We start from the raw sequence: 20,715 nt of genomic DNA, 5'->3' as shown, positions 1-20,715 counted from the left end.
TTAAAATAACTTTTGCCAGAAGTAAATGCCATTTTACTAAAAAAATTTTTAATAAATTTTGTTTAATAAAAATTGTAAGTACAAAACTAAGAAAAATTATATCGAAAATGTCTCTCCCGAACAGAGTAGTAAAAACCCAATACAGCATTCTAATATTAAGACCTACTGCTAGTATCTCTTCAATCCTAGATATAATTTTCATATATCAGGTAATCCTTAATTTCTCGTCTCCTCAACAACCTCGACATTATCAAAAAATTCCATAATGAGATTTAAATTACGCCGGCGAGTGCAACTCAATTGAGCGACACTCAAAATCGCCCCACAGTTGAGTGCGACATACCCACATTGAGCGGGGCTCGAAGGTATAAAAGCTGGAGCAGCCCAGACCACAGTCAACAGTTTCCTCCGAGCGAGCATTCAGTCCTCACACAATCTATCGAAGCCACCAAAAAAATTAGATTCACCATGAAGAACGCTGTTGCCATTCTGCTGTGCGCCCTGCTGGGTCTGGTAAGTGTTGCAAGGGGAGAGAAGCCGATGGCAGCCAGTAATCCAAATCCGTACGCTTGCTCCTCGACAGGCCTCCGCCTCCGACTACAAGCTGCGCACCGCCGAGGATCTGCAGAGCGCGCGCAAGGAGTGTGCCGCCAGCAGCAAGGTGACCGAGGCCCTGATCGCCAAGTACAAGACCTTCGACTATCCCGACGATGACATCACCCGCAACTACATCCAGTGCATCTTCGTCAAATTCGACCTGTTCGATGAGGCCAAGGGCTTCAAGGTGGAGAACCTGGTGGCGCAACTGGGCCAGGGCAAGGAGGACAAGGCCGCGCTGAAGGCCGACATCGAGAAGTGCGCCGACAAGAACGAGCAGAAGTCGCCCGCCAACGAATGGGCCTTCCGTGGCTTCAAGTGTTTCCTTGGCAAGAACCTGCCCCTCGTGCAGGCCGCCGTCCAGAAGAACTAGGAGTGCAGCGCAGTTCCACGTCAATTCTAGAAGCGCAAGATCAATCAACACGCCAGCAAAGCGGCATTTTCGAGTTGAAGTCCGCTCGGGCTCTGCAATCCTACGATTGAAATAAAACCATATAATAGTGCTTTTGAATGAAGAATGTTCTTTTTATTATTCACAATATTTCTAAAGTCTGGAAGAGAGGCAGGTGGTGGTGGTGGCAGGAATCAAGCTGTTACTCGCATCCTCAATCCCAAAAACCTTGTCCCGCCCAAAGGAAAGGCATTGATAGCTTGTTTAATTCGATTATATTTGTCTTCATCTTTTTCGGTTTAGTAAATTCAACTTCTTTTCTTATCTTCTCTTTACTCTATATATTTTTTTGAATATATAAATTACGCACACTTTTTTTTAATATATTTTGTTGATTTACTTCTTTCCCAAGAGTCTTGTGTTCTTTTGATTTTTTTATTATTTTCTTCCTTCTTTACTTGCTTTTGCCATCTTTTAACTTCTTTTATTGGGGTTTGTGTTTCTTTTGCGCTTCTTTTATATATACTTATTGATGTATATAGTTTTTTGTTTTTTTAAATCAACTTCTGGTTTTTCATAATCTTTTTTTTTTTGATGTTTTATTGAAAATTAAAATGTGTGAAAAGGGGGTGTTTGGTGTTGGGTGCTTCAAAAAACATTATAGCCAAGTCAAGATATTCGTTTTCCATGTTGATTTTTTATTATTTTCGAGGTCTCTTCTTTTTCGCCTGTTTTCTTGCTGCGGATGCATTTTTTATTGAAACGATATTTTTTCTGGCGTTTTCTGTTGCGATTGTTTTCTCTTTTTTATTTAGCAAAGAAGTTTGGCAATAAAATAATGTTTTTTGAAATTATATTGTAAAAAAATCTGAAATCAAATAGTTAATGGATTAAAGACGAGAGTCGGTAAATTGAATGCAAGCATTAAAATAAGTCCCAATACGCTGCGGATGAGAGCAAGGCATTCCCTTAAAGGTTTCGGAAAGTTATTCAGTCTTTAACCTTAAATTTGATTCTTTTTATTCCCCCTAATGATCCATTCAGCTGTGCAAACTAACTCCATTTAGCTCCATAAAAATTTTCTATTTTCTAGCAATTTAATTTTGTTTTTGAAACAGCAAATTAAACATAAAACGACGTGCTCTTTGGTTTCATACATTTCAAGAAAAAATAATATATATCTAAATATAAAAGATATCGGATTACTTTAGGTAGCCCACATAAATCGGACGCAACCCCCACATATCAAATTTCAACAATCAATCAGTTTCAGTCTCGTTCGTCTGGGTTTTTAAAGAGATCAGTTCGAAATTGTCAACTTACCTTACTAGGGATTTTAATAAAACAATAATCAGTAAGGAGCGTAGTAATTGGCGCGACCACGGTAACCCCTTCTGGAACGAAAGACAGACCGGGATTAGCTTGATCCAATCGGGATTTTACAGAGCCCACTTACATTGCTCGTCTGGCGCCTCGGAAGGTGGAGTGACAGCACGCCCGGGAGACACGGGCTCCTCGACCACGGAAGCTGCCGCGTGCGAAGCGGTTTGTGGTGGAGAGTCCAGGGCGGTTTGTGCGCTTCGACATTACCTGGAAGCGAATAGAGAAAGGATTAAGCTAAAGTCAACTACACATATGTGTCTCAAAATTGCGCTACGTAAGAACCATAGTCAGATCTTTTAAATTTCTATATATGTATCTGAGAGTTTGATAGGTAGCAGGTCTAGCAAAAAGAGCTTCAGATACTCACCTTAATTTGACGCCCTCGGAAGAGGGTTTCGTTCATGGCCAGTGCCGTCTCGACGAACTCCTTGGATCCGAACTCGATGTACGCGAATCCCTTGGGGTGCCCGTCAGCCTTGTTGCAGAGTATGGTTACTCGGTTGATGGTGCCGCATCCGTGGAAGTGGGCCTCCAGTTCCTCGGCCGATGCGCCGTAGTCCACATTGCCCACGTAGACGGACCGCGTGTCGATTTCCTGCTTCTCCTCAAGAGAAAGCGGGACTGTGGCCAAGCCGGTGGTGGACCCACCGGCCATTTGTTTGTCCACCTCCGACTGCATCTGCTTTATCTTCTCGGCCTCCTCCTCCATCTCCTTGACGCGAGCCTTTATCGCCTCCAGTTCCGGGTCGATTTGCATGCTGGCCTCCTCCTGGCGACGCGAAAAGATGGAATTTAGTGGTATTTGATTTGGAGCGATGAGCAAACGCCCGAAACCACAGCAGACAATGGAATGGAGTGGCGGCGCGAAGTGACGCTCTGAAAAAAGCAGCCATTGCTGCGGCTTTCGGCTTGTATATCCCCCAAAGCTTTGCGAGCTTTTCCAGGGAATTCGGCGGGCTTTCGCAGGGCGTGAGGCCAAGAAACTGGTTCTTGGGCACTGTCAACAAAGGCAAACCCAACTCACCTCGGTCAGTGTGGCGATTTCTGTGGCGATCTCAGCCTCTTGCTCCCCGTTCGTCTCCTCCAGCGACTCCAGGAGCTGATCCTCGTTCAATGTGATATCTTCATCGGCCATTGCTTTGGATTCGGGTTTGTTTACGTCTGCTACAAAAGCTTGGTTTTGTTGGCGCAAAAGCTTCCGGCGTGGTACACAAAACGGCAGTTGTCGTAACTATGTATGTAGCTGTCAATGAGAAAGGGGCGGCGAAAGTGAGCATAAAGAGCGTAAAACTTTAAGAGCGCGAATGAAGAGTGCATCATGCAAATGCAGTGAAAATCCAGGCCACAAGTAAATAAATTCAGGCTCCGGACACCTAAATGTCTAGGTGTCACTGCGTTCGCCCTACGCCTGTTATTTAATTAAACACACTGTTCTTACGTTTAATATATGTACAATTTAGGAGCTCGTTCTGCTGACGTTGAGTTCGCCCAAAATGGCTGCCTGTGAAAACACACGTACGCTGGGTTGCTGTTTTTTGTTCAAAAGTCTACGTTTTTACAGCCTTTTTAACTTTGTTGCGCGCCACACTACGTCCACTTATATATTTATTTATAAGCTTATTAATTTATTATTTACTAATATTTACAGTTATACGAAAACGTACGTAGTTTTTGACACAAAATGAAACAGTTTTGTGTTCGCCTCGTTTTTACCGATGACAGTTCTGTACAGTCTTCGCCTCGATATGTTGTTTGGTGGTGGGTTTACCTATCGATAACTGCCGGTATTTAAGCAAGCAGTTCTTTGGATGATTACAATAATAGTATTTTCGCACCACAATGCCATTTTAAATTTACCATAGAAAGGGAAGAAGAGGAATGTGGACGCATATATCTAACAAAGTTTTGTAAAAGGAAATCAGGCGTGTACAAAAAAGACCAAGTATGTTTAAGGACGTCATCTATTGCGAAATAACGCCAACTAATTTATAAACTGCAAAACTATAGCTTGTGGGTTACATGGAACCGGTTTAACTATCGAACATCAAACAACAACACCCATGCATAACGATAAAAGGGGAACATGAATGATTCCTCCGATTCGGAGTACGAGGACACAGAGTACCTGGTATTTGCGGATTTCAAGAACCACATCCACCCGCACCAGCTGAAGCACGAGGACGCGGCCATTAAGGTCATCGGAATCGAGAGTGACACGCCTATGGCGGAGGTGAATGGAAGCATCTACCGGGGACGCTACGAACATTCCGTGGGAACCAACGTGTTCTTCGAGAAGGAAAAGGACAACCTGGCAAGTGATCCGCTTTTTGAGTCTGTGTGTCGCCAGCGGTACCAGTACGTGGACAAATCCACCAAGGTGATATCTTTTGAAAGGGTCTACGTGGACAATTTGCACCAGGAGGTAGAGAAATCGGCTGAGGCTGAACAGGACGAGCAGACCGAGCCAAAGCCAGAATCTCTGAAGCTAAATATAACCTACAAGGAGGCTATTAACAAGTTCGGAGAAGATCACTGAGTGTGGAGAGCTGAGTGTAATCCTCAACAGAAAACACATTTTCAAGACATACCCCTCAGTACCATGGATAGCACCTATATGACAACGAAGCCAGCTTTAAACCTGCGAGACTTTCTATCCGACTATCAAAATAAGATATCCGGTACTGCAGACGAAGTGCCCTTCTTTCTGCAAACAAACCCAGTACTTGTCGACGTGTCTGATAGCTGTTCTCTGGACTTGATCGAGTCCCCAGACGACAGCTCGATTGCAGTCTTCCAGCCCGCCGCAGACAAATGCCGCCCAACCTTTTCTCTGCCACAGGAGAACCAGCATGTGCCCTCCACATTTACGGCTCTAAGCCAGCACAAGGACAAGTCCCGTAAGTGTCCCTTTGGCCGCACCCAGTACAGCCACAAACTGAATCCGCCGCCGACAGACGCTCCTAACCTCCACCTCGATGCTTGCGGTGAACTGGAGCTAACCGTGCGTGTCTATCGACCACCGCGGGCCTACCATCGCGGGTTTAAGGTGGAGATTCCCGTTTTCGCCGAGGAATTCGTATGTCTGGGCAGCAACTATCTGACCGAGCTGCGGGACAAGATCAGCTGCGTTTGCAATGGAAAACGCTTTGTCGACATCAGCGACGATCCGGATGCACCGTTGCCATCCATTGACACAAATCCCGGTTACTTCTTCATCAACGACACATTCTACAACGACCAGCGGAATCCGAACAATCCCGACTATTCCAAGACCGTGTTGCAGTGGGCGGCCAAAGCGAACGGAGTGAACGGAGAAACGCTTAAGGTGGAGAGTATGGAGGGCAAAAGATTCATCGATCTTACTGTCAGCCCCGGGTCACCGCTACACTACCTGCACCACGGCAATTGCGAGCACCTGTTCGTGATCTCCCAGATCGAGGTGCTAACGCCGCTCAGTAAACGGCCAGATCGCAGCCTGTATCCCTATCCTCACGCCTTCAGCACCTTTAACCGCAGGACCTGCTATATGTGCGGCATTCGCAGCTATAGCTTCATCGTGAACCAGTCCCGGCGACAGCTGCACGATCCCTCCTACCTGTGCCGCAGTTGTTTTCTCAGTTTCTTTTACGTGGATGGTGTCAAGCTGGGCCAGTTCAAAGCCTATCGCATGTACGACCATGTAGAGCTGGAGAACGAAGAGGAGGACGTTAAAGAACAAAATCTCCCCTTCTGAATAAACATGCAGATGTGTGATTTTTTCTTTATTTGCGATCTCCTTTGACTGCAAGATCGCTCAAGGAGTTGATTGATATTTTGTTCTTGTAAAATATTCGTAGATAGATTTAAATAAAATACATACACGTTGCAACAAGAGTAATTGGCATTGAACGTATTCGATTGCCGTAAAGCTGCCTAAATTCCATGCAATCTAGATTAGCAAAAAGTTAGTGTCCAAGTTAGGAATACAAAAATGCAAACAACGTAAATAGTACGATACATCTGGCTTAGAACTAACGTTAATACATATATGCAATAGTTCAATGTTTAAAAATTTGTTTAAGGATTTGCACACTGTGGTGCAGAGTATAGACTTGACCAGGACCCATATAAAACAAACCAATAGACTAAATATGGCAAATAACATAATACATTATCCTAGACAAGATACTAGTACTAATGGTACTTAGCAGTACAATACAGTAAAATTCTGTGCACTGGGATTCCGGCGTGCACGTGAAGAGAGACTGTGCGCTTAGTTACGGGGGCGTAGAAATGCATCAACAACATATTGCCAATCCGACCAACAAATATCATTACGAACAACTGCAGGCTGGGATTCCATTCGCCCGGACCTCTTTGGTGTACGCGCTTGCGTTTACTTCAGTGTTAAAGCTTTGACCAGCGGCTTCTCGACGGCGGGCGGCGGATGCCTAGCTCTGGAAGACCAGCTCCCGCTCCACCGACAAGTACTCCAGCATCTGCGCCGGCACTGGCAACTGGGCCAGCTGTTCGCGCGACATCTGGCGCTGCAGAACGCGGCGGCATAGGTCCTGCAGCTTGGGCATGTTGGCGTACCGGCTTAACGGGTACTTGAGGATCACTGGAAACGGTGGCTGCATCTCGTTGGGAACCTTCACAAAGCACACAAAGTTGTCGTTGGTGCAGCGGTGCAAGATATCTTCGATCATCTCCACAATGGACTCGTACTTGAGTTCCTCGAAGTGCCAAAAATTGTCGCGATATTCCAGTCGATAATGCAGGGTTACGTTCACAATCCGAAAGCTGAGCGTGAATTGGGATCCGCTGGTTTCCGAGTCACGGACTAGAAATGACCCAGTCGGCTTGTCGCTCAACTGTCGCTGCGAATCGCGCCTGGAGATCTCACCCCAGTACCACACTTGGCTAAAAACAAACAAAGGGCATGAGTCATCGATCGTTGATGGACGGAGAAACACGGCGCGTACTTGAGCATCTCGGAGCAGGCCTTGTACATGATCTGGTTGGGCGAGTGGGCGTCCTCGCGTTCCAGCCACTTCTTCCGGATAAAGCGCAAGTAGTCGTGTGTGAATGGTAGCGTGGGTTCCGGACAGATGGCCGGCGTAAGGAACTCGTAGGTGGCATCAGTGGTTCCGCCGTCGTCGCAGTCGCCCATGGAGTGCCAGTTTCGCAGGGAGCTGAGCCCTTGGCCAACCTTCCTTCGTAGTCTAGCAAACACGTTTCGCTTGTCCTTGTCCCGCCTTCTGCGCAGAGTTCCTGTGCCCGTGCCCCCATTGCTGCAGCTGGCCATGGAAGAGTCCGCTGCCTCAAGGACGCACACTTCGTTGTTGTTGTTCTGGGATCCACTGGTGGAGGCGGATGCAGACACGGCCAGCGCCGAGTCTGACTTCTTGCGCCTGGTCAGCGAGTGGAACCAGCCCTTCTTTTCCTTCTCCCTGTCCCTTGCGGAGTCACCACCGCCAGTGAGCGCCTGACTCCGCTGGCAGCTCTGGTTTTGACTCTGGTCGCCGTGGCTCATTTTGGAGTGGAGTCGGATCGGAACGGAACGGCGTCCTCGTGGCGGAATTACATCATTTATCTAATTCGGAGCCGTGATTAATGCCTAACTTTATTGATAAGAACTATTTGTTTTCGTTGTACACAAGAACTGTCTTATCGCTATCGGTCGTGCGTACCTCGTAAATGCTATCGATAACATTGTGGACTTTAAAAAATTAAATTCTCTGCCAGGCAAAGCTTTGATTTATCTATTATTACAGCTCTCTGCCTTAGGCATTTTTAAAACTAACTTAAATAATTTAAAGTAAAATCTTGTTGACTTAAATATATTATTTTCCATATTGCAATTTTTTAATATTAATGTAGTTTGTCATTCAAATAAGCTCAATTTTTATAAATCACTACGAAAAAATTAAATTCATTTTACAGAAAAATAAACACATCGATTTAACGATAACGAAATCGAACATACTTCCATCTCTATTCATGTTAGCACATTTTAAAATAATTTTAATCGTAAGAAAACTAAGTCAGAAATGCGCCAATCCAGCATGAAGGTAGATCTATCAAACTTTTTCAAGGACGAACGACGAAATTCGTTGGTTTTCATCGATGCAGCATGGAACAACATCAAGGACCTCCAGGACCACATACAAAACCTCTTCAGCTTGGCAAGATTTTTAAGAATCTCCAACTGCTAATTATTAATAAATTGCATTCCAACAGAAGGACATAAGTTTGCTCACCGCAGATGGATGCTTTCTGCCCCCGAGGGAGTCTATTAAAGTGCTGAACTCTGCCGAAGGACTCAAGTAGGTGAGCTTATTTCTTTTTACGTGCTACTTCAGCATATTCATCTCTTGCAGAGCCTTTCGGTTTGCCAGCCATGATAGTGATACCTTTGTGAGCCCTGCTCCTGTAAAATCCAGTAAGAAGCGCAAGAATCGATCCGTCGAGGAACAGGTACACCTAACCGCCTCCACTCCCCTCCGACCTTCAAAGCGCTCCAAGAACCAGAACAACTCAGAATGGATCAATATTAAGGAAGATCCGTCTTGTGTGGGAAATAAGGAGTTACTAGATAAGGCTCGTGGACCTTCTGTGCAGTCAAAGCTCTTGATAAACAAGGGCATTCCAAAGGCCCCTGAAACTCAGACAGAAGTTTCTAGCATGTCAGCGAACATCGAGACAGAGAAGAAGGAATCTGCTCCTCAGACTAAAAAAAAATCCAAAAACAAGAAACCGCCCAAATCGCCCGAGGCATCTGAGCAGGTACAGAATGAACCTGCTCCTAAGAGTGTTTCTCGATGCACGCTGAAGGAGAGTAAAATGTCAGAAAGCAAGAATCAAGATATTCTATCAGAAAAATCTGGTGTGGTAGCGCTGCAGGAAGACGAAACTCCAGAGGAGCAGCAGGACAAAACACACTTGGATGTGGACCAAACTGAGAAGGGTCCTGGCATTGCTGGTAGCCTCCCATCGATCTCGTTCCGCTCCCCTCTCTTGGAGATGTCCTTTAATGTTCCGCGCATAGTTCCATTTCCCACTAAAAAAAAACAAATTGAAATTCTGGAATATATACAACTTAAGCCCATCAGCCCTCGTTTGTTGCTGCAGAAAGGGGCTAAGAGTGATACGGCTAAACAATTCCCAAGCAATGGGAAGGATTCAACTTTAAAGCTCGAATCCATCGACACTTTGCGTGACCAAGAATTTCCAGATGTAAAGGATAAAAAAACTGTTTCAGAAGATATAAAGACAGCAGTTGCAACTTTTCCCGAAGACATCATTGAAACATCAACCACTCTTCCGGAGGCCATAGCAGCAGTTGAATCTGCTTATCTGGACAATTCTACTGAGGCTGAGACCACTCTTCCGTCCGAAGCTGAAGCCACTAATCCACTTGAGCTTACTGATTCATTTCTGCAGAACAACACATCTATGGAAAAAACACCCAAAGTCGAAAAAATTTTGCCAGATGACGAAAATGCATCTCCGATTAAAAATAACGTTGATTCGAAGGATGTAAAAACGGAAAAAGTACCTATTTTTGAGGAAGAATTAGTATCCGATTCCGACGACGATGTAATGTTGGTAGATGACTCGAATATCGACGTTACATGCGACGACTCTGATATTGAGCCGATTCCAGGTGAGATCCGAGACATTAAAATGGTAGTTCTATGCTTATGAGTGCCCTTCACATCTTAGTAGTACAAGATAGGCAATCTTTGGGCATTATAAGGAACCTACTGCGGACTGCAACTCCGCTCACTAGCCTGCCGTCCAGGGGCGATACGGTTATATTTAAACTGCTGAAGATTAAGGGAAACGCCAAATCTGGCTCAACCGAATTTATTGCCGGGAGATGCACTTACGTCAACCGGCGGACCAAAATTGTAACAGTGGAAACAATAAGTAAGCGACTATCAATTTAAATTGTATACCCGAAACTGACCACGTTAAAATTTGTAGTTTATCCCCCCGAAATCGGTCGCATATTGAGTCAATATTATATGAGCGGGTTGAACGAGTCTTCTGAGGATGTGCGTACTTTAAGTGTTCATCTTAAAGATATGATTGAAGCCAAAAGCATTATACCCACAATCGACTGATTATCATTATTGTGTGTACATTCTTGAGTTCTATTTCCAGGGTTTCGTACATTTATAGCTTTCAAAATACAAACGATTAAACAACATCTATATGTACGAATTCATATTAGTTGTCTATCCTCTACTTCATGTGCTCCTTGATCTTCTCCAGCAAGTCGTCGGCTTCGTCACCGTTCTTTACGCGCAGCAACATCGATGTGGCCTTGGAGTCCTCTGGCGTGGGCACGCAGACCATCAGCACATTGTTCTTGCCCATGCGCTGGCAAGGTATACCCTTGCTAAGAATAAGGTTGACCAGGATGTTGCCCAGATTGGTGTCGGCGCGGACTAACAGTTGGGTCTTTTCGGAATCCTTGACAGGTTTCAAGTACAACGTGCCCACGCCACGATCGCCAAAGTCCTTGTCTTTCTTAATGAATACCTTACACCGCTTGGAGTATACAGCGTCATCCTCCACAACCTGTTTGGAGTAGAAGTTACATTATCTTTCCCTTCGAAAAGAAAATTCTCTTATCATTCACCTGTTTAAACTCGACTTTTGGGGGCGTATCCTCTTCCTTCTCCTCCGCTGACGCTGCAGCTTCAGCTGGCGGATGAATGTTTCCGAGAGAGAAGGGCGTGGCACTGTTGGTGAAGGAAAAGCCCTTTGCGCCGTCTCCTGCTCCTTCCGGCGCTTTTCCGAAACCTGCAAACAACGAGGTGCTCGGCTTGTCGTCGTTGTTACTTTTCAGTCCGAATGAAAAGCCATTGGTCTTCGGTGCCGAGAAGTTAGGCTCATCCTTTTTGGTGGTCGTATCCCTAGCTCCAAAGCTGAAAATGCTGGACTTAGGGGCATCATCGGATTTGGCTTCTCCAGTGGGCTTTGCTGTCAAACTGAAGATACTGGAGGAAGACGACACTGGCGCAGTGGACGCTGCCGTACTGCCGAAGGAGACCAGTGGTGTTGTGGTCGTGGTGGTTGTCCCACCACTGGTTATGGTGCAGTTGGGTTTCTTGGCTAAGGGCGATACGCTGGCGCCTATTGGCGCGCTTGGCTTGCCAAACGTAAACGTAGCAGCCGCTTTTGGTGGCGACGATGCACGGGACACCTTCGCAACTGGTTCTTCAAAACGGGCTTGTGCCGTTTTGGATTTCGTGGAGTTCGTTCTGGCGCTCTCCTCGTCTTGCAGGTCCTTTAGATGCTCATCATAGGTTTTAAACACTGGAGTCAGTATGCAGTAGGGACTTTTGCCCATTTGGTCCTGCAAGAATTTCATGACGGACCGATTCAGGTCAGCAACGCATTCGCGGTACTCAGAGGTCTCTATGGTGGATGTGAGGCTAGTGCTGCTGCTGCTGGCTAGTGGCGTTTTGGCTTCGCTGCTCTCCTTCTTGGCAGATGATATGTTGCCAAATATCGAGGTTGTCGGCTTAGCGCCATCGACGGTACTTGTTGATTCCTTGGCCGGCGAAGGAGACGGGGCCGTGCTGGCGGTGCCGAAAATGCTAGTGCTGGCAGGCCTATCGGCCGTGTTGCTGGGGCTGGCGGTGCCGAAAATGCTGGTGCTGGCAGGCCTATCGGCCGAGCTGGAACTGGGGCTGAACCCAAACGAGAATGCAGACTTTTTTGGCTCGCTGCTGGAGGTCGTGGCTGGAGCTGGCAGATTGGCCAGGAAGGAGAAAGGCGAACTCGCGGCTGCGCTCGCAGCCGGCTTGCCGAAACCTAAAAGCAATCGGTGTGAGCAAGTCCCTCAGGTCGGATCAGGTTTGATAGCTTACCGGAGAATCCGCTGAACACGCTTTTGGGCTGTGCAGTCTTTTCTTCGGCGCCATCCTCTTCAGCGGCGGACGATCCACCGGCAATCTTGCGGCGCGCCTTCTTGATAACGCGTGTCTTTAGCTCCTCTTCGGTGGCCGTGCGGAAGGTGCCGCGCTCCTCGGGTTCCTCCTCCACGTCCCAGTTTTCGTGGTTCAAGTTCGAAGTGGCTTGTCGCTTGCCAGCCATCTTGTTCTACTCTGTATTAAAACTCAATGCAAATGCAGTGAAAATGAAAAAAACCGAATAAAATCCACACCGCGTTGCTGGCGGTCGATAAATGTTATCGCTACCTCAATTGGCCGACGAAACTGTGAGTCAGCGAAACAGGGCTGCTGCTTTCGATAGCATATCGATAGGGTAACAACAGCGAGACGCCAGCAGCACAAAATTGCAATAAAACAAAAGTATTAAATCACGCCTAAAGTTAGGTCGACCATGTCCAGTGCCGCGAGTCCCAGTCCCAGTAGCAGTACTAGTCCGAGTGTGTTCCTGATCCTGCCATGATTGCCGCGATTCCGGGTACTGCGCACTTCCCTCGCCCAGAGACAAAGTTAATTGTGCATCTCGAGTAGTACGAGCAGTACCAAAAACGCAGAAAACCGAAAAGCGAAAAGCAAAAAGCCAAATCGCATGAGGATGATGAGAACGCCAGTGTGTGGATATATGGATATAGTGCCAGGGAAAGTGCGACGAGCAACAACACAAATCGGGAGTGAACAAAGACGCAGAGACACGTACAGTGCTTAAAGGCGTTATCCTGGTAGTTTCTCAGCTATTCGCCGTCCCGCTCCCACTCCCATTTTGCTCCCGTTCCACGGCCTTGGGCGTGAGCTGGTGTGCGTGCGACTCGCGTGCGTTCGTGAGTGTGTGTGTGTGAGTGTGCGTGTGAGTAAAAGATACGCTGTATATACCAGGACATCGGGATATCCTGAGCAGCAAAATGCCGCCATCCCTGATTGCCGTGTCCGAGTTTGTGGAGGAGACGCGCTCCGACTACAGTTCGCCCACCACCTCCACCTTCGCCTCGCGGATGCCCGACTGCCGCCACACGATTGGCGTCCTGGAAGAGGTAAGTGTGTTGTCCAGGCAATTCCTGAGCCATGTTCCTTGTGTAGAGGCAGGTAGTCCAGACAGCCAAACATCTGTGTACCTACAGACCAAGCAATCCCTAGTACAAGGTGGCCTATCCAGGTGGGTTTACAGGTGTGTTCCGGGAATCGCAGTCTAGGGGTCACTGAATTTAAAGGCATTTGAACCGCTGAAAATTTTGTTTACTGTTCAAAAACTAATATCTTTGTAGGCTAAGGAGAGTGAGGAATGTGTTATCATCAAAAAAAATTCCGATCCATCTACGGATAATGAGTAATAATTCTACCATAATTGGTTTTGCAAAACAAAGTTCCTCTAATTCAATGGAATCTGATCGATGCCGGTGAAAGTGAAAACAGGAGCACGGCTATATATCCACGCGATACTGCAGCTAACATGGCAGACGACGCCCCCTGCCAAACGGTGATGATTATTATTTTCCGGGGGACTGAGGCGGACAGATTTGTAAATTGGCGCGGCGCCACAATGAGCCACCGCCTGTTATTTTAGTGCGGTCTCTCTCTCCCGGCTGGCGCTCTCTCTGTCTGCCCGCAAGGTGGTTTTCCTCGATTCCACAAAAATAGTACAATGAAAATACAAAGTGCATTCCGGAACGTGCAAATGCATATGGAGCTAGGGGCGCAGGGAACTGGGAGCTGGGCACCGAAGTGGGAGTGGCTGCCACATGAGCATGCTGCAATTTCTATATTTACTCAAGGCAGCTGTGATGTCGCCTCCACTTTCATGTGCATATATGTATGTATTGATGTATGTTAGTACACGGATATAAAACGCCCGCTGATAAAGCTAAGCACACAAAGAGTATTTTACGGCCGGAAAAAGGCGTGTGATAAGAGCAGCGAATCCGAGAACCACGGCTATTCCCGTACGGGAACATTCAGTCAGCTGGGGATATCGGCCACAGAAAACACAGAACGCCTAAGTGGAAAAGTCATCCATGTTGTCATCCGAAAGACCCTTGAGTGGGCCGGTTGTGCAATATACACATAATGCTCCAATTCCCCAGGCTAATGCAGCGCCCGGCGAAACAAAATTAGACGATTTATTGGTCGGTCACGTCATGCCCAGTTTTTCCCGGAACTCTGGGCCGCCTTCTTGGACGCCACGTCAAACATTTAATATTTAATTTCGCTGATGGATTTTTGCTGTAGCCCAAGCAGCCCAGTGACCTCCATTCCCCGCCAGTTAAATGAATTTTATTTCATTTTTTTCAGCCAGTCTCTCCCATTGCGTGTTTATTATATTTGGAGCAGCTGTAAAACTGACTGTCTAAAATGAAATTTAATTTGGTGCGTCCAAGAGTTTCTCTCTGTGCCATTCATTTGGCCGCTCCACAACAAAGTGCTGCTGTAGCCTTCTTCTGGGGCTTTGACTTATTACAAATTAGCATCTTTTGTTATCAAAACAGCTAACTGGCCGCACAACTCGTCCAAAGAGCAAAACAAGTTGACGAATATCGTTAGCTGTTAGCTGGTTTTTGTTTTCGGTCTAGGCGTGTTGTTTGCATTCCCAGTAATTTGCTCAACCTCTACAACATGACTAATCTTCTCCAGCCGATGGCGGATTGCTAGGGGTTCGATGTTTGCCACTCGGCGACTATCGCGTAGTATAGAATTGCAATCGCAAATAGTCAGGTTTCCCGGAGTTCGGTCTTGGCCGATTCGCTTGTTAGTTGTTTTTTTTTTCATCACATAACATTTAATCTAATCTGCAGTATTTATTGGGCAGTTGTTGGCTGCTAGCTCATATATCAGTTTCAGCAGGAATGTAAGCGATCTTTGCCGATTCCCATTTGATTCGCAGCCGTGTCAGGATCCCTGCGCCCCTCTCCTTGTCGGCTAATTCAATTTTGAACACAGCATTTTGAATTGGAGGCAATTGGGGAGAGTCATCGGGTCAATGGGGGAACGAACTCTTTCCTTCTCGACTTCGGAAATGTACTGAAATCATTGTTTATGCGATTCCGGTTTTGGCTTATAAAAAACTTTGCCGCATAAAACATTTATGCTGGAAAAAGGGGGTGTGTGTCGGTAGGGAAATTGCCTCGAATCTTTTTCACTTGCTGTCTTAATTGGTGCATGCGACTGCATTTGAAATGGGGCTGGTTCGGTTATTAAGTTTAATAATAGAAGTGACCTTGTCGTACATTTTCAATTAGCTGGTGCCATAAAATGTGAGGGGAGTATCGAAGGGATGGCGTTGGTCAACCGACCGACAGGCGAACTGAATACCTAATGCCGATATTGACGCGATTTCAATCTGAAAATATTGTTCATTCGGCGTCCGTCCAAGGCGTTTCCTCTATTGTGTCTTCCCATCTTTGGCTAAGCTTGGGAATGCATTGTGGTTGCTCATCTAAAGCACAGAAGGTGCAGGTCGTTTATTGAAACGCTAAATACAAATGATCGGTCTTAGAAATTTGAAGAATTCCCTCTATCAAATTCCTTAAACAATCCACTTTTTTGTATTCCCTTTGACACCATGCTCAATTGATCACTGTAATAACTATCTCTTTCAGAGATTGGAGTTCGACCGGGAGGGTCTAACTAAGCTGAAAAAAGCGGTCAAGGCTATCCACAACTCGGGAAACAGTGAGTACATTCCCTGAGATACGATACCATTTATGTTACTTCCTTCCAAATAATCTTTGCTTTCGCTTTTATCTTTTAGCCCATGTGGACAATGAGATGTTTATGGTGCGAGCTCTGGAGCGGCTGGGCGGCAAGGTTATTGAGCAGGATGAGCCGGACATCGGCGCCGCGTTCCTTAAGTTCAGCGTTGTCACCAAGGAGCTCAGCGCGCTGATGAAGACCCTGGTAGGCATCACGGTTTTGCAACCATTACAGTATTATCTAAGAGATAATTTGTTTACCCACAAAAATAGATGCAAAACATCAACAACATTGTGATGTTTCCGGTGGACTCAATGCTGAAGAGCGAGCTGCGGGGCGTGAAGGGGGACATGAAGCGGCCGTTCGACAAGGCGGCCAAGGACTACGAGGCAAAGTTCATCAAGATTGAGAAAGAGAAGAAAGCCCAGGCCAAAGAGGCGGGTATGGTGCGCACAGAGATCGACGCCGCTGTGGTGGCCGAAGAAATGGAGAAGGAGCGTCGACTCTACCAGCTGCAGACCTGCGAGTATTTGCTGAAGTACAAAGACATTAAGACCAAGACGGGAATCGAGCTGTTGCAGCACCTTATTGAGTATTATCACGCGTTAAGCAAGTGAGTACATCAACATAGTTATGCTATGTGCACAGATTAGAAGTAACATCTATGGTCTATGCAGCTACTTTAAGGACGGCCTACAGACGATCGAGCACTTCGGCACATACATCGGCGACCTTAGCGAGAAGCTGCATGAGATCAAGCAGAAGCAAGACGAGGATCGTCGCAGCTTGCTGGACCTGCGAACAGTTCTGCGAAGCACTCCAGATTTTGAGCGAGTTGACAATGTGCCATCGTCGGAGAGCCGAAGTGGGGGAGCTGGTTACTCCCTCCACCAGTTGCAAGGTGACAAACACCACGGCGTCACCCGGCAAGGCCACCTTCTCAAGAAGAGCGAGGGCAAGGTGCGTCGCGTGTGGCAGAAACGACGATGCCGGGTCACCAGCGATGGTTTTCTTGACATCTTCCATGCCGACGAATCGAAGCCGCCAACGCGCGTAAATCTGCTCACCTGCCAGATTAAGCCGGTGCCGGATGACAAGCGCGGGTTTGATCTTATCAGCTGTAAGTGAAGCACCATAGGACTTGTAAAGACTTGGTTCTCTCATCACTTATACTAATATGATCATTGTGCTCTTCCCTTTTGCAGACAATCGTCCGTATCACTTTCAGGCGGAGGATGAAGGCGATCAGAAGGCATGGATGGCCGTCCTGGTGAACTGCAAGGAAAAAGCACTTACCAAGGCCTTCCAGCACGCCAATCCGCAGATGAGTCCAAGTCTGGTGGAGTTGCAAAAGACTGTGATCCGATATGTACAGCTACTGCCGGGAAACGATCGGTGCTGTGACTGTGGATCACGTAACGATGTGACCTGGATCAGTTTAAACTTTGGCATTCTGGTATGCATTCAGTGCTCTGGGGTGCATCGCGATCTGGGCGTGCACCACTCGCGCATCCAGAGTCTTACGCTGGACAACCTGACGACGGCTAACCTGCTGATCGCTCGTGCCATGGGCAACAGCACGCTGAACGACATTATGGAGGCGAAGCTGGGAAGGGGCAAGCTTCAGCACGAGAGCAGCATGTAAGTGTTATTGGCATGGTAGCGATTATTTCCGAGTGCTTAGTTTTAATTTGTTTTTGCAGGGAAGAGCGCTACGACTTTATCCGCGCCAAGTATGTCGCCAAGCGCTATGTCATGCGCACCTGCTCGGATGACAACGACTTACGGTGCGACTTAGAGCAGGCTGTGGTCAACGCCGACATGAGTCAGTTGCTCCAGGTGTGGGCGGAAGGAGCGGATCTCACTTGCTGTCTGCCCAGCTCTGATGCCGGAGAGACGGCCCTCCATCTGGCCGTGCTGCGCGAGATGGGATCCACGCTGCACATAGTCGACTTTCTCATCCAAAATATGCCGCCCAAAGGTCTTAACAAAGCTACCAACCCGGCTGGTCTGCTGGATGTGACTGGAAAGAATACGGCGTTGCATTTGTGCGCTCTGCACGATCGGAGGGAGTGCATGAAGCTGCTGCTCCGCTCTGGAGCGGACTATGAGCTCAAGAACTCACAGAACAAAACAGCTCTGGATATTGCCAAAGAAATGGGACACAATAGCTGCAGGGAGCTCGTAAGTCTCATAATATGGATCCACTCGAATCAATATTAATCAGCATTCGTTATCCTGCAGATTGAATGTGCCATTAAGCGGGAGAAGAGCGCCTTCGACCACATCAACACTGACTGGAATCTGCCAAACGAGGACGGTTCCACGGATTTCAGCGACGATGAAACAGTCATCGATGAGCGCGTAAGTGGCACATTCCGACTAGCCATGTTCTATGCTGAGCATTTTTCGGTTTACTTGCAGAAATCCCGTTCGCGTCCCCCCAGTTTTGCTGGCGGGGACTCGCCCGTTCTGCGCTCTCGTTCTTCTACTTGCGACTCCATACAGTCCAGTTCTAGTCCAATCGCCAATTGTCCGAGTCGGCAATTTACTCTACCCTCCGGTCTGCCAAGCTATACGCATTCTGCAGGGACTTCGCCCAAACAGCACATAAGCGTGGGACAGTATCTGGGCAGTGCTACCAATGTTGGAGGTAATGGGCCCGGGAATGGTGGTTCAAGTCCCAGTTCCGCCTCCAGCCAGAGCGTTCGTGCGGCGCGAAACAGCTTGAATATGCAAAGCGATCTGGGCGGGCATGTGACAGGTGCTCGGAAATCAACATCCACGGCCAACATGAATTCGCTGAAGAAGCGTACAGCCCCAGCACCCCCGCCCGGGACATTGGGCAGCGCTTCGTCCAGCTCTTTTTACGGGACTTTGCCTCATCCTCCAAGGCATTCGCAAAACTTCGATGCCAGCGACATTCGAGCCATTAATCACAAGAACCAGTCGCTGGACGTGGCGTATGGCACGTTGCCGCACCTTCGGAGCGTAGAAAGCAGTCCCAGGGGCGGAGGAGGATACGGGTATGGAGTGTCCCAGGATCCAGGAGGATCTGGAAACGGGAGCAACAACAGTCTAATGCCTGCCATGACAACCTTCGGCCACAAGCGTTCACCCAGCGGTGAGTCGCTCAACAGGAATATCCATTTAGCGGGCGCCAAGCTTGTTCTGCCGCCCACCGGTGAGTTGCCCACGCTGAAGCATGTGGACAAATCGGCGTTAACCAGGCCAAAGATTCCGCCACCAGGACCGCCATCAGGTGAGTGTCTTACCAGCCAACTAAATTCCAGTTTTTTTAATATTTTGATCGACAGAGCGCGAAATATCAAACGGACAGTCGAACGAGAGCATCAGTTCCATGGACGAGGGTCCAGTGGCGCCTCCCCGTAAGGTAAGTCCCCCAAGAACGTTTAGTGGGTTATGAAAAGGTCCTGTAGATCAACACCCAAACCTTTCTTTGTATTTGATCTAATCCGCACTCGGAAAACAATTTGCAGCGCAAGCAACACATCACTCAATTGAGATGCCAGTCCAGCGAGGAGACGGTAAATGGCAAGCACCACCGCTCATTTGCACTTTCATACAATGTTTGCAAGCGAACTACGCAATCTAATAGTTGTTCTTGCTGTTGCAGTTGTCGTTTCTCTAATAAGTGTCTCGCTTTGTGCATCTCTCAAAAGCTCTAACCCTTTCCGCCCATACCTACAAATTATATCGAATCTATAATTTTCAATGTTCAATTGTTGTTGCCATCTATGCCATTGTAATTATCTCCTTGCTAATGTTTTCGCTTTGAAATCTTTCAGCTGGTTAATCAGTCGGCCAACTTTCCCGACTACGAGTCCTGGCATACGGATATGGACAGCTCTGGTGGCGGCCTAGATCACTCAGCCGAGTCGAATGTGTCCTCGAGCGACAACGACCGCCTTAACTCATCGCCGGACAATCCGTCGAAAACCGGCGGCACTGGGCTGGGCGGAAAGTTCCACTATGTAAGGGTTTTAATTTACTATCCTTGATTTTTATTGAAGAGATATCCATATCACCATTTCCAGAATGGTCAGCGGCGGTGCCGAGCTCTCTACGATTGCGTGGCGGACAACGATGATGAGCTGGAGTTCAAGGAAGGCGAGATTTTGATCGTGCTGAACGAGCGCACCGACGACGAGAACTGGATGGAGGGCATTATTGAGGGACAGCCGGCGAGGAAGGGCATGTTTCCCGTCAGTTTCGTGCATATGCTGCCTGATTAATCAATCCTCTGTTTGTGCTGAGTGCTAGTGTGTGGCTGCGCGTGATTGTATATAGATATATATAAATGTGTGTATGCGTCTTTTAAACTCTAATGATATATAAAACAAGTTTTTATTTATTACGACTATTTTATCACAAAGCGTTTGACTATTAATTTGCCTAAGACTAAACATGTAAACGTCTCAAGTAAGTTACTCTTAGCTTAGAAGCCAACTACTCATTTACACTTGTATTTCAATCAAAGCCTTTAAGTAGCGATCTTGCTGTGCATTTCCCGTTGGCTTCCTTCCAAGGTTAGCGCTTTAATAACTGAATATGTCCTGCAAATGCTGTAATTCGTACCATAACTAGATCTAACTGTATCTTAGCCTAAAACGCTGTGCGCAAAAGTTACTCAATGTCAGAAGAATTGTCGGGAGATAAACTCATGTATTGTATGCTTGTACTTTATGCTGC

The 20,715-nt window shown here is 47.2% G+C and overlaps 8 protein-coding genes across 18 annotated transcripts; 5 read left to right on the top strand and 3 right to left on the bottom strand.

Moving 5' to 3' along the window:
- Positions 1–353: 353 nt before the first annotated feature.
- LOC6733501 (general odorant-binding protein 99a) lies at positions 354–1,112 on the top strand. Its single transcript, XM_002080522.3, has 2 exons — positions 354–513; positions 584–1,112. The coding sequence occupies exons 1-2, from the start codon at positions 469–471 to the stop codon at positions 968–970; spliced, it is 432 nt and encodes a 143-aa protein (XP_002080558.1). The 5' UTR covers positions 354–468; the 3' UTR covers positions 971–1,112.
- A 134-nt stretch (positions 1,113–1,246) lies between these two features.
- On the bottom strand, positions 1,247–4,152 carry LOC6733500 (polyadenylate-binding protein 2). Of its 4 annotated transcripts, none has more exons than XM_016167630.3 (6): positions 4,036–4,152; positions 3,396–3,614; positions 2,739–3,140; positions 2,445–2,578; positions 2,312–2,382; positions 1,247–1,856 (listed from the first exon to the last, which is right to left on the bottom strand). In XM_016167630.3, the coding sequence occupies exons 2-5, from the start codon at positions 3,504–3,506 to the stop codon at positions 2,340–2,342; spliced, it is 690 nt and encodes a 229-aa protein (XP_016026458.1). In that variant the 5' UTR covers positions 3,507–3,614; positions 4,036–4,152; the 3' UTR covers positions 1,247–1,856; positions 2,312–2,339. The 4 variants fall into 4 exon arrangements, with proteins under 4 accessions (XP_016026458.1, XP_016026459.1, XP_039147742.1 ...); XM_016167631.3 differs by having other exon boundaries at positions 3,810–4,125; XM_039291808.1 differs by having other exon boundaries at positions 3,825–4,125.
- Positions 4,153–4,163: 11 nt separating this feature from the next.
- Positions 4,164–4,907, top strand: LOC27206140. The gene is made up of 2 exons (XM_016167275.3): positions 4,164–4,313; positions 4,379–4,907. Exon 2 carries the CDS (start codon positions 4,455–4,457, stop codon positions 4,905–4,907), a length of 453 nt encoding a protein of 150 aa, XP_016026457.1. The 5' UTR covers positions 4,164–4,313; positions 4,379–4,454.
- A 63-nt stretch (positions 4,908–4,970) lies between these two features.
- On the top strand, positions 4,971–6,244 carry LOC6733497 (snRNA-activating protein complex subunit 3). The gene has a single exon (XM_002080518.4). It carries the CDS (start codon positions 4,971–4,973, stop codon positions 6,102–6,104), a length of 1,134 nt encoding a protein of 377 aa, XP_002080554.2. The 3' UTR covers positions 6,105–6,244.
- On the bottom strand, positions 6,120–8,066 carry LOC6733496. The gene is made up of 2 exons (XM_002080517.3): positions 7,336–8,066; positions 6,120–7,273 (listed from the first exon to the last, which is right to left on the bottom strand). The coding sequence occupies exons 1-2, from the start codon at positions 7,884–7,886 to the stop codon at positions 6,802–6,804; spliced, it is 1,023 nt and encodes a 340-aa protein (XP_002080553.1). The 5' UTR covers positions 7,887–8,066; the 3' UTR covers positions 6,120–6,801.
- A 237-nt stretch (positions 8,067–8,303) lies between these two features.
- On the top strand, positions 8,304–10,572 carry LOC6733494 (coilin). 2 transcript variants are annotated; one of them, XM_016167277.3, is made up of 5 exons: positions 8,304–8,538; positions 8,594–8,679; positions 8,734–10,019; positions 10,082–10,285; positions 10,343–10,572. In XM_016167277.3, exons 1-5 carry the CDS (start codon positions 8,404–8,406, stop codon positions 10,480–10,482), a joined length of 1,851 nt encoding a protein of 616 aa, XP_016026456.1. In that variant the 5' UTR covers positions 8,304–8,403; the 3' UTR covers positions 10,483–10,572. The 2 variants fall into 2 exon arrangements, with proteins under 2 accessions (XP_016026456.1, XP_016026455.1); XM_016167276.3 differs by having other exon boundaries at positions 10,079–10,285.
- On the bottom strand, positions 10,489–12,604 carry LOC6733493 (nuclear pore complex protein Nup50). The gene is made up of 3 exons (XM_002080514.3): positions 12,241–12,604; positions 11,004–12,184; positions 10,489–10,942 (listed from the first exon to the last, which is right to left on the bottom strand). The coding sequence occupies exons 1-3, from the start codon at positions 12,464–12,466 to the stop codon at positions 10,604–10,606; spliced, it is 1,746 nt and encodes a 581-aa protein (XP_002080550.2). The 5' UTR covers positions 12,467–12,604; the 3' UTR covers positions 10,489–10,603.
- On the top strand, positions 12,605–20,386 carry LOC27206988 (arfGAP with SH3 domain, ANK repeat and PH domain-containing protein). 7 transcript variants are annotated; one of them, XM_016182755.3, is made up of 13 exons: positions 12,605–13,349; positions 15,909–15,981; positions 16,061–16,206; positions 16,275–16,615; positions 16,680–17,122; positions 17,208–17,643; positions 17,706–18,186; positions 18,247–18,366; positions 18,511–19,264; positions 19,320–19,396; positions 19,503–19,550; positions 19,812–19,997; positions 20,061–20,386. In XM_016182755.3, exons 1-13 carry the CDS (start codon positions 13,221–13,223, stop codon positions 20,256–20,258), a joined length of 3,432 nt encoding a protein of 1,143 aa, XP_016026452.1. In that variant the 5' UTR covers positions 12,605–13,220; the 3' UTR covers positions 20,259–20,386. The 7 variants fall into 7 exon arrangements, with proteins under 7 accessions (XP_016026452.1, XP_016026451.1, XP_016026454.1 ...); XM_016182754.3 differs by having other exon boundaries at positions 18,427–19,264; XM_039291799.2 differs by lacking the exon at positions 12,605–13,349 and adding an exon at positions 15,712–15,759.
- The last annotated feature ends 329 nt before the right edge of the window (positions 20,387–20,715 follow it).

The sequence above is a fragment of the Drosophila simulans genome, chromosome 2R (assembly GCF_016746395.2).
Source record: "Drosophila simulans strain w501 chromosome 2R, Prin_Dsim_3.1, whole genome shotgun sequence".
Taxonomy (NCBI): Eukaryota; Metazoa; Arthropoda; class Insecta; order Diptera; family Drosophilidae; genus Drosophila; species Drosophila simulans.
Note: the sequence above shows the minus strand (reverse complement) of the source record. Positions and strands in the feature narration are given on the sequence as shown.